General features: G+C 43.5%; 1 protein-coding gene across 10 annotated transcripts in view; it reads left to right on the top strand.

The window, feature by feature from the left end:
* tbc1d4 (TBC1 domain family, member 4) overlaps positions 1-13,926 on the top strand; it is a 292,672-nt gene that overhangs the window by 198,125 nt on the left and 80,621 nt on the right. For 7 of the 10 annotated variants that reach the window (XM_068034309.1, XM_068034310.1, XM_068034311.1 and 4 more), the window contains exons 9-11: positions 5,915-5,992; positions 6,498-6,739; positions 12,919-13,074. In XM_068034309.1, the coding sequence (XP_067890410.1) occupies positions 5,915-5,992; positions 6,498-6,739; positions 12,919-13,074 (476 nt within the window). Of the gene's footprint in view, positions 1-4,181; positions 4,490-5,914; positions 5,993-6,497; positions 6,740-12,918; positions 13,075-13,926 lie in introns of those variants that run through there. The other 3 variants (XM_068034313.1, XM_068034317.1, XM_068034318.1) reach the window with 2 other exon arrangements.

Genomic DNA, 13,926 nt, shown 5'->3' with positions numbered 1-13,926 from the left:
TGACGAAATAAATGACTCACAAATAAGACTGCCATGTAGTTGTGGAGAAAGTAGTGCATTTGATTTTGACATGGCTGCCTTCTCCATACACTGCCATTGTGTATATAAGCAAGGGGAAAAGGGTCTGGAACCAGAAAGAGGGGAACAGCATGGAATGATCCACAATGGATAGGAGAAGAATAACAGGCCAGGAACCAGCAGCCATAGGAACTGTAGTCCCATCCACAATGACCCATGCACAAAACTAATCCCCACGATGGGCACCTAAATTTTAGCCTTTTCTGTGAGTATGTACAGTACATGGGCCCAGCTCAGACCCTTGTTTAGGCCAAATCTAATTAATCTGGAGACAGTGCAAATGTACGCAAATAACCCACAGGATTAATTTTCTGTTTTTTGTTTGTTTGTTTTAGAATTGTTGATGAATCGCAATTTTGAGCGATAGTTGTGAAGAGAGTACTATAGTCCAACTGTCCAACATCGTCATCGTTTTAATTTCCCATTTATACCGTTGTCACAGATATTTAAAGAAACCTCCGCCAGATCAGATTGTGTAGAGTACAGAGTAAATCCAGCAATGCTGTGCTCTTCACTCAATGAGAGTTTGAGTTACAGAGAGGCCACTTTACATGGTTGGGCTGATTCTACGACCCACACCCAACAGCAACTTGCATTTATAGTGTGCCTTTAACACAGTAAAATGTACCAAGGCACTTCACAGGAACGTTATCAGGAAAAATGTGACACAGAGCCACATAAGGAGATTTTGAGGCAGGTGACCGAAAGTTTGGTCAAAATGGTAGGTTTCATGGAGCGTTTTAAAGGAGGAGAGAGAGAGAGGTTTAGGGAGGGAAGCTTAAAGCTTAGGCCGAGTCAGCTAGTGGCATGGTACCAGTGGGTGGGACGATAGAAATCGGGATAAACAAGGGGCCAGGTTTGGAGGAGCATAGATGTCTCAGAGGGTTGTAGGGCTGGAGGCGATCACAGAGATAAGGAAGGGTGAGGCCATTGAGGGATTTGAAAACAAGGATGACAGTTCTAAAATGAGGCATTGCCGGACCGGGAACCATTGTAGATCAGCGAGCACAGGTATAATGGGTGAACGGACTTGATTCGAGTTACTACACATAATTGTAAACGGGCAAGAGAGTAAGCTATTGCCTGTTGTGTCCAGAAACTTGTGCAGAAGGAGTGAACCAGTTTTACTATTGTCATGAAGACCGCCACCTGCCAAGAATGAGGCGTATTAACTTTGTCATAAGAACATTAATATTAAACTGTTGCTGGAGTGAAGAAATGACTTGTTTAAAGAGATCACCAGACATTTTGCTGGAGGACGTTTGCACACTAAGAGACAGTGCTTGGAGAGACAAAAGAATTGCTCACTGATTCAATTAACAGGGATTGGTCTGGGCAATGGTGATCCACATCTTGTCGGCGTAAGAAACAGCACTACACCCCCTCCCCCCCTGCCCCCACAGAGAGCTTTGGAATCCACAAGCCGTAGGAGCGGTTGCCCCCAAATAAGGGGTTAGTCACATGACTGAAGTTGCTTAAACCTCAAGAGAGAAAAGACTGCTACATCGAAACATGTTAAAGTGTGCACTGGGCCCCAAAGAACAGTAAGACTTACTGGCAACCAAAGACTCCGCATTGGACTCAAAGGACTGTAAATACACCCAGCTATTGCCTCAAACCTTTTCCCTTTATGCTTTCTACTTTTTCTGTCACTATCTGCGTGTATGTTTATCGCGTATGCATGCTAGCGTGGTCATGTAGTCGTTAACCAAATTAGAATTTAAGATGAATAAACTTCCACCTTTCTTGTTTAAATCTAAGAGAACCTGTCTGATTTGATTTCTTTGCCTTGTAATTGGAAAGCAGTGAACAAGGATTCACTGAGGGAGAGCTAAAAACAAGGTGTTTTTACACAGAGTCCGATGCCGGGATTGCCAGGCTTGATCTTCATGGTGGCGGCAAGGCTCAGTGGCAATGCGCCCCCCCCCCCCCCCCACTCTCCGCTGGGCGACGGGACCCAGCTTAACATATTTATATTAAGACAATGCATAAATTTTTTAAAATTATCAGCAATCTTACGTGCAATGGGCGGCCCCCATATGCCTTCACTTTTCCGACCAGGATAAGCTGGTGTCACTATGGTGGGGAAGGGGGGAGCTTAGGATTCTTACTGTAGTGGGGTAAGGGAGGGGAAATGGAGTCAAAAGTAAATTACTGCTCTAGGGGAAGGTGGGAAGGGGTGACCTCTGCACTTTGATTGGTGTGGGGGAGGAGAGAAGGTCAAGTGTTGAAGGTAAGTGTTTTGCTGGGATGGGGGGTGCAAATATTGCATTTAATTGTTATGGGGGGGGGAGGAAAGGTTATAATGCCATACACGGGGAGGGAGTATTCCTTTAAAAATTTAAATGAATCGACAGGGTTGACTGCCCTTTAAAAATGACGTCAGCACCTGCGCACAGGCAGCTGACGTGATTGCTGGCGACACAGAGCCCGCCCTCTCCACGTGATTGGGGCGGGGAGGGGGGGGTGGCAGCTTGACCGGCTCCTTATCCTGGGCCGCTGCAAGGAAGATCATGATGGCATCCGGGCTGCAATTTTATTTCACCCGCCACCGCTCCTGGCGGTGGGAGAAGAAAATCCAGTCCCTAGTGTTTATAAGGAAACATGTATCATTCCCTGTAATCCCTGTAATCAGCATGAGTATAACTGCAATCTACCTGCAGCTACAAAATAATTATTGAGATGTAATGCTTCCTTTACAATGGGCAATGCCACTGGAATATCACGCCTGCATTTTTATCACATTTTGTATAAAATATGTGCGGCTGCAAAAAGATCATCTCTGACTTGCCTGTCAACACCATTCCTGGCTCCTGTCCTGCTGCTGACTAGGGGACCAAACACTGCTGCATGCCATATCTGAAACATTTGTGATCCTGATGAATTTTGTGAGATCAGACGTTCTGCCTCAGTACGTTGCAGTGTTGGACGAACCAGGACTGCAGCATCATCAGGGTCATAAGGGGAAGCAAGGTAAGTACATGAGGGAGAAAGGCATCAAAGGATATGATGATAGGCTGAGATGAAGTAGGGTGTGAGAAGGCTTGTGTGGAGCATAAGCACCAGCATAGACCAGTTGGGCTGAATGGCCTGTTTCTGTGCAGTGAATTCTCTGTAAAAATTAATACTTAGCCATCTGGTTGCACTTTGAACCCGACCTTTGGGTTTTTTGCAACTGGGAACTGGGCCAACTTTACTTTCTGTTCTCTTAATTTCAACCATTTGTATTCCTCTAGCACCTTTAGCATAGTGAAATGTCCCAAGAAACTAAACCGGAGTATTGCAAGGCATAATTTCCCACGCAGTATTCGAGTATGTTTAATCAATTGAGGTGGGAATTTATTTAGGACTGGAGCATAAATCTTCGTCACCACTGCAGTCAAATGTTGGTAGTGGACCTACATAAAATAATGAGAAACACTTGTTTGAACTAACCAGCTGCTTATTGTACAATGACATTGAGCCACCTTAAACACTTGAATAACCTCAATCACATTTTCACAGTCACTTCTAAACCCGTGTTGCAAATGATTCCTTCATTTAACCAGTTTATTTCCTTCAGTGCTCTGTCATGCTGAATTAGCAAGTTGGAAACTTAAATATTGACAGCACTGTAGCATCGTAAATGGGCTTGTGGTTTCATTTATCGTGGCTCCTTTGGCTAATTATTCTCCATTAGGTAAAGTTTCTGGCTGTTTACATCTGTTATGTTTATTTGTTCCATTGTGTTTGATTAAAATGTAACCATATCACATGCTTAGCGAGGGGGAAAATAGCCAGTGTTTCTGTTCTGGCAGTCCACTCATTTTGCTTGTTACATTTTCATCATTGTTTATGCATTCCATGCAGTTGATGTTTGATAATAACACTAAAAAACTATCAATTTTGACAATTATTGCAACAATGGTAAAATTATTTAACATTAGTTCCCAATAAATGACCTATAAATATAAATTTTGTAAGACTTGAGTGTTTTTCACCCTGGAATCACCTTGTGATTGTGATCTTGTGGTCATTTATTCCCTGTCCATGTTGCACATTGCTCCAATCTGAATGGCCTTCCTGGTTATCAGTCTCGATCTCCCCCAGCTTCCTGTGACAGACTTGGCAGACACCATGCTGCTGCTGCAGATTTGCAAAGGATTGTAAACTTGCTGCTAATGTAGTCAGGAATTTGCGAAGTATTGTGCCAGATCACTGTGCTCCTTATTAGGCGTGTTGAGAATTTGCAAAGTGTTTTTCTTTTCTTTAAAGTCTGCCGCTGCAGTGTTAAGTAAGGGAGCCATGAGGGAAGACTGCCTAGTTGAGTCATGTGCTTTAGCCTTATTTGTACCTTGTGTGTCAAAGAAAGGGAATTTGGGAAACATTCTGGTACCCATTGATTTGATGATTAAAATGGAGCCTCAAGAAGGTAAGGAGAGAAACTAGCTGAGAGTGAATGTGGGCTGTTGGATGCAGTATACCCAGGTGTATTGTGTGGTGTGTTTCTAACAGGACTTTTTTTTTTAACATAATGCTGCTTGATAGTCAGCCCACAGCCAATGTAGCTACCGATTGTGCCAACACTGGCTCCCTGTAAGAAAGTGCAGAGAGAGCCTTTATTTCCCAACTCCGTGGCTGATATTGTGAATTCTCCTTGGGGGAGGTAACATGGGTCCAAACCCACATCCTGCCAATCTTGACTTTCATAGCAGTTCAGCAGCAGCAGACTTCTGTTTCAAAGCTGTTCGCCATCTGCTGAAGCCCCTGGTTACTGATTGCCATTGTTTCTGGTTTGAGGGTGCGAAAGTTGAGCATGTGCTGGGACATCAGCTGATGTGATCACTTTATGAAGTAGAACTTCCCTGCCCTGGAAAAGAAACCAATTACCAAGCCACAGACTGCACCCAGTATTGAAGAAGAATTGTTACCTTATGGCAGCCTTTACTTGCACCAAGTTCCGTTCATCTATCACTCCCTGTCCATGCTGACCTATATTAGCTCCCAGTCCAGCAATGCCTTGATTAACATTCCCATCCTTGAATTCAAATACATCCATGATTTCGCTCCTCCCTATCTCTGTAACCCCCTCAGGCCCACAAGCCTCTCAGATCCCTGCAGTCCTCCCGTTCTGGCCTCTTGTGCATCCCCTATTTTTATCGCTGCACCATTGGTGGCTGTACATTCAGCTGCCTAGGCCCTAAGCTCTGGAATTCCCTTCCTAAACCTCTCTGCCTCTCCTCCTTTTCAGACGGTCCCTTAAAACCTACCTGTTTGATCAAGCTTTTGGCCACTTGCCCTAATATCTCCTTATGTGGCTTGGTGTCAAATTTTATTTGGTAATGCTCCTGTGACGTGATATTTTGCTATGTTAAAGGCGCTTTATAAATTCAATTTGTTGCTGATGATTTGCCCCCCTCACTAGTTGTTAGCAAATTCTACTCTCTTTTCAGGCATCACTCAAACAGATTATCTGATCATCACATTGTGGGACCTTGCTAAATGCAAATTGGCAGCCAGGTTCCTACATTACAATAGTGACTGCACTTCAAAAAGTACTTCATTGGCTGTAATGTGCTTTGGGACATCCTGAGGTCACAAAAGGCGCTGTGGATATCAAATTCTTTCTTCCTTTGTCTGTTTACAAATCAGTGACCTAACCACGTCGATAATGTCACCAAAGTACGATCCTTGTTGCCAAAGATGTGATTGCATTGAGATAACAATGACAGTGCTCCCTGCATGGTCACTTTACTGCCGGACTCAGTGACAAGCCCCCTTTCTTTGCGAACTAACAGATATACCTCATTAACAACTAGTCTGACTTTACTCTTTACGTGTTCATGGTTTTTTTTAGGGCGCCAAGATGCGGGGTCGGTTAGGAAGTATGGACAGCTTTGAACGTTGTAACAGCCTGGCATCGGACGCATCCAGGGTGAGTCCCAATGTCACTACACCCTTTGAGCTCCCCGTCCTCCCCCACCCTCTCTCTCAACGCTAATCTGATTGAGTTGACCAGCAACACTTTTCAAATGATAGACTTGTTTTGCTCAGATACTTTCCATGGAGCAGGAAGTCAGCTGGTGAAATCCAGAGGAAGTGCTCGTGATAGCAGTTCCAGCCTTTGAGGAGCACTTTAAAAACAGTGAACGTAGTTTCTCATCAGCAAAAGAGGTGAAAAGGCTCATCCCCCACACGCTTTTTACATAGAAAACTTGGAAGCTTAGCTTACTTATCAGCAGCATGCAGCAGTATTTGTAAATCTTTACTGGTTTAAGAACGGCAGGATATGGGAGTTGGTGAGATAGCACAAATTAGCATACAATGGGTATCTGAGAATGTGTTGACAGGTTTACAGGATTTTTGCTATGCTGTCAGCTTTGTAGAACAAGCAGTGTCAATGCTCTTAGTTTTCTGACAAGTGCGGTGGTTCTGTGCAGGACGGTTCTCCGGGGGAGTCTCCTCCCACTTCTCCGCCAGTCAGCCCCCGAGCATCACCCATCTCCCCGCTGGGCCAGCTCTTCACAGAAGAAGACCCCGATTCACCGCAGTTCCGGAGACGGGCTCACACTTTCAGCCACCCGCCCTCGAGCAGCAAGCGGAGGATCAGCTTTCCCAATGAGAAGCTGCACCACGGCAGGTCTCCGATCTGTCGCCAGCAATCGGAGATACTGCGGAGCAGGTAAAAAGTTTATGTGTGCGGGGTGGGAGAGAGGAGTGTCATTTTCTGGCAATGAGGTTGTTTAGAATACCTGTTCCAGGTGAAGTCTTTAATTACTTCTCTGCTTCCTTGGTTTGTGGAACTGTTTGTCTCATAGAGGCACAAAGTACAAAAGCAAGGAAGTTATAATGAACCTTTAATAAAACACTGGTTTGGCCTCAACCGGAGGATTGTGTTCAATTCTGGGTACCATACTTTAGGAGGGATGTGAAGGCTTTCGAGAAGGTGCAGAAAAGATTTATGAAAATGGTTCGGTTACATGGATAGATTGGAAAAGCTGGGACTGTTCTCTGTTGAGAAGGTTGAGAGGAGATTTGATAAAAGCGTTCAAAACCATGAGGGCTCTTGACAGTGTAGATAGAAACTGTTCCCATTGGTGGAAGGGTCGAGAACCAGAGGACACCAATGTGTAGTGATTGGCAAAAGAACCAAGGGCAACATGAAGAAAAATCTTTTTACGCAGCGAGTGGTTAGGATCTAGAAGACACTACCTGTGAGTGTAGTGAAGGTAGATACAATTGGGCCTTTCAAAAGGGAATTGGAAAAGCACCTGAAGAGAAAAAAAATTGCAGGGTTCCAGGGAAAAGGCTGGGGAGTGGGACTAGCTGAGTTGCTCTTGCAGAGAGCCAGCATGATCACGACGGGCTGAATGGCCTCCTGTGCTGTAACCATTCTACGATTCTGTAAGATTTCAGTGATGATATTTCTTTCCATGCCGACACAGGATCACAAGATCCTGTCCCAATTCAAACAAATCCTTTCTTCACAATCAAGCTATCTTTAGATAAAAAAGCAGCTGTTTAGTGAGGAAAACAATAGATTCAAACTATATAGGAATCGATACCTGCGTAAACAAATTTTAAAAACATCTAATGAACACTGACTGTTGTAATCCTTGTGAGATGCAATTTAGTTGATTCCAGACAGACTGATCCAAGCATATAACTTGTTGACAATCTACATCTCATTCATTCGTTCATTCTCACTGACACTGTTCGTGTTCCTCCAAATAATTACAAAAGTCCTTCTTCACACTGCTTTCCAGAAATAGCAAAATATTCCGATTTATTCAGCAACCTTGTAATTTATCAATAGTATAAATATCTATATAAAAACCTTGTGCCTATACAATTTGCAAAGGTACAAACGGATCTTTTAACAATAGAGAAAGAAAGACCTGGAGCCTGAAATTTACAACTACCCTGTGAGTGACCTCAGAAGTTTATAAGAAGCTTCCTAGATTTAGAGTTACCTAGATTTGCTTATTTAGAGCAGTGACCTTAAAAGGACTGGCCAGTTAAATGTTACAAGCTGCGCTTCAGACTCGAGATTCATCAGGAGATCAGTGAGTAGTTATTGAAAATTGTTTTATAAGTGATATATATTAATTCAAGCAAACAACCAGATTGCAGGAAAATGGCAAAATTGCAATTATATCACTCAAGTCAGAACTCAATCCAATGACGTTGGACCATTGTATAGAATTGCTGATCCAAGCATGACTCTGATGCAAGTAGAATGCTTAGATATAAAACCTTGGTTCAAGCATCAAATGTCTCCTCAGCTACTTAGGGAAGATTTTCCCTTTTCACTATTTCTAATGAAACTGTAATCACATTCTTTATATTCTGATTTATGATATCACTAAACATAAAGGAAGTGTTTTTCCCAGTGTTTAATGCTTATCGCTCTGAATCAACCTAATTTCGAACAGGGACATGGCATGATTTCAGGCGCCCAGCCAGTGCGGCCAAACCATTTGCCTGTCGTGTCTGTTCAGAGTGGATTTCTGTGTGGCCTGCTCACTCTACGGACAAGATATAAATTTACTGATTGGCAACTTTTTAAATCTAAATTTTGTGCGACTCCTGAACTAAGCAGAATTCCAATTGCATGACATGTTTTTTTAGAAATTGAATTGTGTTAATTTGCTTTTTTGAATGCTTAAAAATAATCTCTATTTTTTTTAAGTTCGCACCTACATTCACTTTATTAAATGAGCTAGAGATTTTTAAAATTGGAATTGAGTCAATAAATGGTGGTTAAAAACAGCAGATTTTTTGGAGACTGTTGTACTAAATTCTTCTTAAATCCATCTTAGTAATGTTTACTATTAAGCTGTCTTCATTGTTTTGCACTTTTATCATCTCTTTTCTCTGCTACCTGGTTTTCATACCACAAACTCTGGACTCTGGTTCAGGGGTAGAAATAGTTGAGTAGTCATTTCCATAACTTTTGTCAGTACCACACTCTGAGAGTGATTGGAGACTGGGAAGTGCAAGCCGGTATGTAGACTTCACTCTAAAGTTTTCTCTTCCTCCTACCCATCAGCTAACTTGACTTCATGCCCACATCTGAGTGCCAGGTGAGGTGAAGGTTCAGACCATGATTTCGTGCTGGTGCGTTTGCTTCGTGAAGAGAGGTCCAGTAAATAATTCCAAATTCTCTTTCTTCGCTCCAACATGAAAATCTTATAGATTTGTACATGACAACTTTTGGATGACCTTGTGGATTTTTTAAAAACATATTTGAATTATTTTTACACAAAGGGTTGAGAATATATGTCACAGAGCATTAGGTCTTGCATTTATTCCCTGATTCCTCACACACACAGTGTTCTCAAACCCAGACCTAATGCAGCTAAGGAGGGGACGATCAGAGAATAGATAGTTTCCAAGAGGAAGGGAAACTCAGAGCATGGCACCTCAGTAGCAGAAGTGGCAAAGACCTGGAAACAGCTTGGCTACCTGGCCCCTCAGTCAGAAAGTTGTTTGTGACATGGGGGAGACCTAAACAGAGGAGAGAAAAGAATTAAATGTCAAATTTTATCCTTAATAATCCCAGTGCTTAGCATTGTGAGGTAGGAGCACGTAGTGGGTGTGAAACACATGTGAAAACTATGGGGTGAAAATCCAAATTTCCTGTATGTGTCCCCCACCTGGGAGTGTCAAAGATGGAAGATTTTCCCAAAGAGAAACATCAAAATCATTTTATTACAACTTCCTTTTTTAGAAAAGCATAATATTTTTAGTTTGTCCATAGATTGTAAGATGTTTTTCAATTCTTCTCATATAAAGTTGTATAACTCTTCATATTAACATTCTGAAGTACTTCCTCATTGTTTCATATAAAAGTGTAAGATCAACATTTTTAAAATATTCTCTGCGGGTAGTACAGAATATAATAATATACTGAATAAATTATACATCAAGGTATTTAATTTGAAAAGTTAAAAGTTTTCCAAATAGACACACCATCAAATAAATTTCACACAATCAGCTTCACATATCAGTTCCTGGGTAGCATGCAGTTATTAGATTGACCTGTTTCCAAATGTTCAGTTATCTGATTTACAGGTTGCAGAGAGTTACTATTGTTTAGAGAGCATGGACTTCATAAAAAATTGTTTACCCTTTTGATGAGAAACTTATGATGTGATGAATTAAGCTGCGTCAATTATGCGAGATGCTTTTGTGACAAAATGACACTTCGCTCTTCTCCCTCTTCAGAGCAGAAATGATTTGCTATTGATCAAGATGGTACCCCATAAGCTTTAACATTTGCTGCAGTGTGAGTCTGCAGAGGGAGTGTCAGTGGGTTTCTCAGTGGGTCAGTGGGTGGGCAGCTGAACAGGTTCCAGTCCTGAATTGACAATTGCACTCGCACTTTCCAGCAGGAGTAACTGGACAGCGATCATAAGTAAGAATGTAGATTAATTTTTCCTCTTGGCCAAAGTGTGTTCAGGCAAATTGGAGCATCCCTACCACGATCATAAATGAGATCAGCTAACTTGTCAGAGACAAGGGGGTGTGAGCGGGTGGGATGGGGTGTGGGGGTGGGGTGTGGTTAAACGATCAAAAAAATTGAAGCATGTCAGGAAATTGGCTCCTACGCACCAACTTTCAACTTTTTCCTGAGGCGGGAGCAGGGCAGGCAGCCAATCCGCTTCGAGAAAGTGGGTTGGGGTTTTAAATATGTTAATGGCAGCCTCGGTGTTGACCTGCTTTGCTGTGGCCGGCTGGGTTTCCCAGACCTCAGGAAATCCGGCAGCGGCAGCAAGGCGAGGACACACTCGGGGGGCACTCATTGTGTGGGCAAGGAGGAGCAAGATTGTTTCCTGCAGGACCCCCATGTTCCCCCCAACCATTAGACACCCCCCACCCCGTTTACTTTAATACAACCACCTATAGGGATCAAAGCCTCACCCTCCCTGGGGTCAGGGATTGGACCCTTCCTGTAATCGGACATCCCCTCACACCCCTCAGGCTGGGGGATTGGACCCCCTCCCCCCCCTAGGTTGGGGAATAGACCCTCCTCGGGGATTGGTCCTCCCCGGGGTTGGGGGATTGGACCTACCTGATCCAGGAACCTCTTCTCCAGTGTGCCGCGCCTTCCGGGTTCCCTGCATGCTCCTGATGGGTCAAAAAGTTAAAATTCTCCCTTAGGCCTCAGAATATAATCAAACTTTAAAACTGGAATGTGCTGTTTTCCTTGAGGATTGTATATATTTCTCTATTTAGAGAACAGTGAGTAAGACTTGCATATGTTGGGGCATTATCACACCAGACACCAGGACAATTGCCAAATAATTACTGATGTGTTTAAAAACAAGATGATTTGTGTGTCCCTTAGAGTTCATCACTGCCATTTGTTCACAGAATTTAGTTCATCATTATGCCTGTTATTTTCATCAAAAGCTTAAACTAAAAAATGCCCCAACACCAGGAGTTCAGGAGCAACATGCAACACAAACTCCGAGCCTTGCTGTTCTAACCATGATCCCAATCCTGGGTGATTGTGGCTGTGAGGCCCCTCCCATGTTTATATTGCTAAAACCTTTCATCTCTGTGGCAGGAAGAAACTGGGCCCACGAAGCTGGTGCTGGGACAAGGGAGCCAGCTTCAGTGGTTAAAAAAAAGTGGTCCATATAAGGTTGTCAACCCTCCAGGATATCCCCAGAGTCTCCAGGAACAGCTGGGAGGATGTCTCTCCTGGCAGAGGAGTGTAGAACTGGGGGTAAGAGGAGGGGGGAAATCACAGATCAGATTAAGGGGGTGGTCATTTAGGACTGAGATGAGGAGAAATTTCTCCCCTCAAAGGGTTGCAAATTCTCTACCCCGGACTCTGTGGATGGTCAGTCGTTGACTATATTCAAGACAGAGGTGGATAGATCTTTGGATATTAAGGGATATGGGAATAATGCAGGAAGGTGGAGTTAAGGTAGAAGATCGGCCATGATCTTACTGAATGGTGAAGCAGGCTTGAAGGGCCGAATGGCCTACTGCAGCTCCTGTTTCACATTCTTATGCTGTTATGATACTGCTGCGAGCAACACCCAGGAGGAAAATCATAGGGGCCGAAAAGAAAATTGTGGTTATTGAAAGGAAAATCTTTGCAGCCTTTGTGTACTGGTTGCAAAAATAAGATTGGGCATGGGAAGAAAGGCTGCTTAGACTCAGCGTCAAGAATCATCCATCAGCCAATGGGGAATTTATTCCCTTTCCAATTTGTGTCGGAAGGCGGTGCGCCACTAGGATGAGCGTGCCAGGTGACCAATGGAGGGACTGTGGGGAAGGCCGGGTGCTGGAGGCAGGCGGTCATGTGATGACACTCCCAGAGGTGGCAATCCTAGACCCAGCTCACAGACCAAATTAAAACAGTGCCAATATAAAAACAGCTTATAGAACACTCCTCATTTCGGGGTCTCTCCTAAAGGTAAATGTTAGGAGAGTTAAATGACTGGTAGGATCATTTTAAAAGCTGTAGAAGATTCCCAGTCCTCAACGGCTTAACTTCTCTTTTACATTCATCTTATATAAAAATGAGCCAATCTGAAGTGGAAACAGAAATTGCTGCTAAAAGACAACATTTGTAAGGTAAGTTAATATTTCAGATGGAGAGTCGGTGCCAGAATTCAGGGCCTTTCCCCAAATTATAATCTATTTCTCTCAATCTGTTGCGTATTTCCGATGTTTTCAGTTCTTTTTTAAAATGCATCTCCTGCGGAACTTCTGCAGTTTACTATTTACAGAGAGCGCATTTTTCACTCGCTTTTGCTCCTCGCCGCCATCATTTGACTGTTGTTTTTTTTCCCTCTGTGTTTTGTCCTTTGTGTTCCACTTCTGGTTCCACTTGCTCAGCCCCATCAATATCGTGAGATCCAATCGCAGTAACTCAGAGAGCGAATCCACTTACAGCAGCCTTCCCTCATCCCTGTCCGTCCCGACTTTCCTGAAGCCCTTTTACACCAACACAAGCCGGCTGCTGCAGCAGTCAGACAGCGGGACCCCCAAGAGGTGAGAGAGCGGCCTGCAGCCTGCTTGCCAGTTCTGCCCTATTAATGCACCAGTTGCCTAGTCCGTGTGACTAATTGATGTGCCTGTGGTCGTGTCAGATGTTTGTCACTGTTTTATTGATGCTCTTTGCTGTGGCCTGCAGTGAATAAATATTTGCCAATCTTTGCAGCCTGCTTACACTGTGTAATCTGCTTTAGCTTCAATGTGAACAGCACAAGTGGTCACAAAGTGTGACTTAATATTGGTAAGAATGTCAGTACGATTTTAAGGAGAAAACCTCATTATTTAATTCCTTGCAAAGCATTATATTTTTATTTGATTTTTGTTGTGAAAGGGTATTAAGGGTTATGGAAACTAAGGCGGATAGGCGGACCTAAGATACACTTAGGCAGACCTAAGTGGCGCAGTGGTTAGCACCGCAGCCTCACAGCTCCAGCGACCTGGGTTCGATTCTGGGTACTGCCTGTGTGGAGTTTGCAAGTTCTCCCTGTGTCTGCATGGGTTTTCTCTGGGTGCTCCGGTTTCCTCCCACAAGCCAAAAGACTTGCAGGTTGGTAGGTAAATTGGTCATTATAAATTGCCCCTAGTATAGGTAGGTGGTAGGGAAATATATAGGGACAGGTGGTGATGTGGTAGGAATATGGGATTAGTGTAGGATTAGTGTAAATGGGTGGTTGATGGTCGGCGCAGATTCAGTGGGCCGAAGGGCCTGTTTCAGTGCTGTATCTCTAAACTAAACTAAACTAATCGAATGGCCTACTGCTGTTCCTATTTTGTTCTCTCACGAGATGATTATGAATGAGGAAGGCCATTTGTCCCATTTTAATTCATTCATCCAGAATTACACTAAAG

This window comes from Heterodontus francisci, chromosome 6, assembly GCF_036365525.1.
Source record: "Heterodontus francisci isolate sHetFra1 chromosome 6, sHetFra1.hap1, whole genome shotgun sequence".
NCBI lineage: Eukaryota > Metazoa > Chordata > Chondrichthyes > Heterodontiformes > Heterodontidae > Heterodontus > Heterodontus francisci.
Note: the sequence above shows the minus strand (reverse complement) of the source record. Positions and strands in the feature narration are given on the sequence as shown.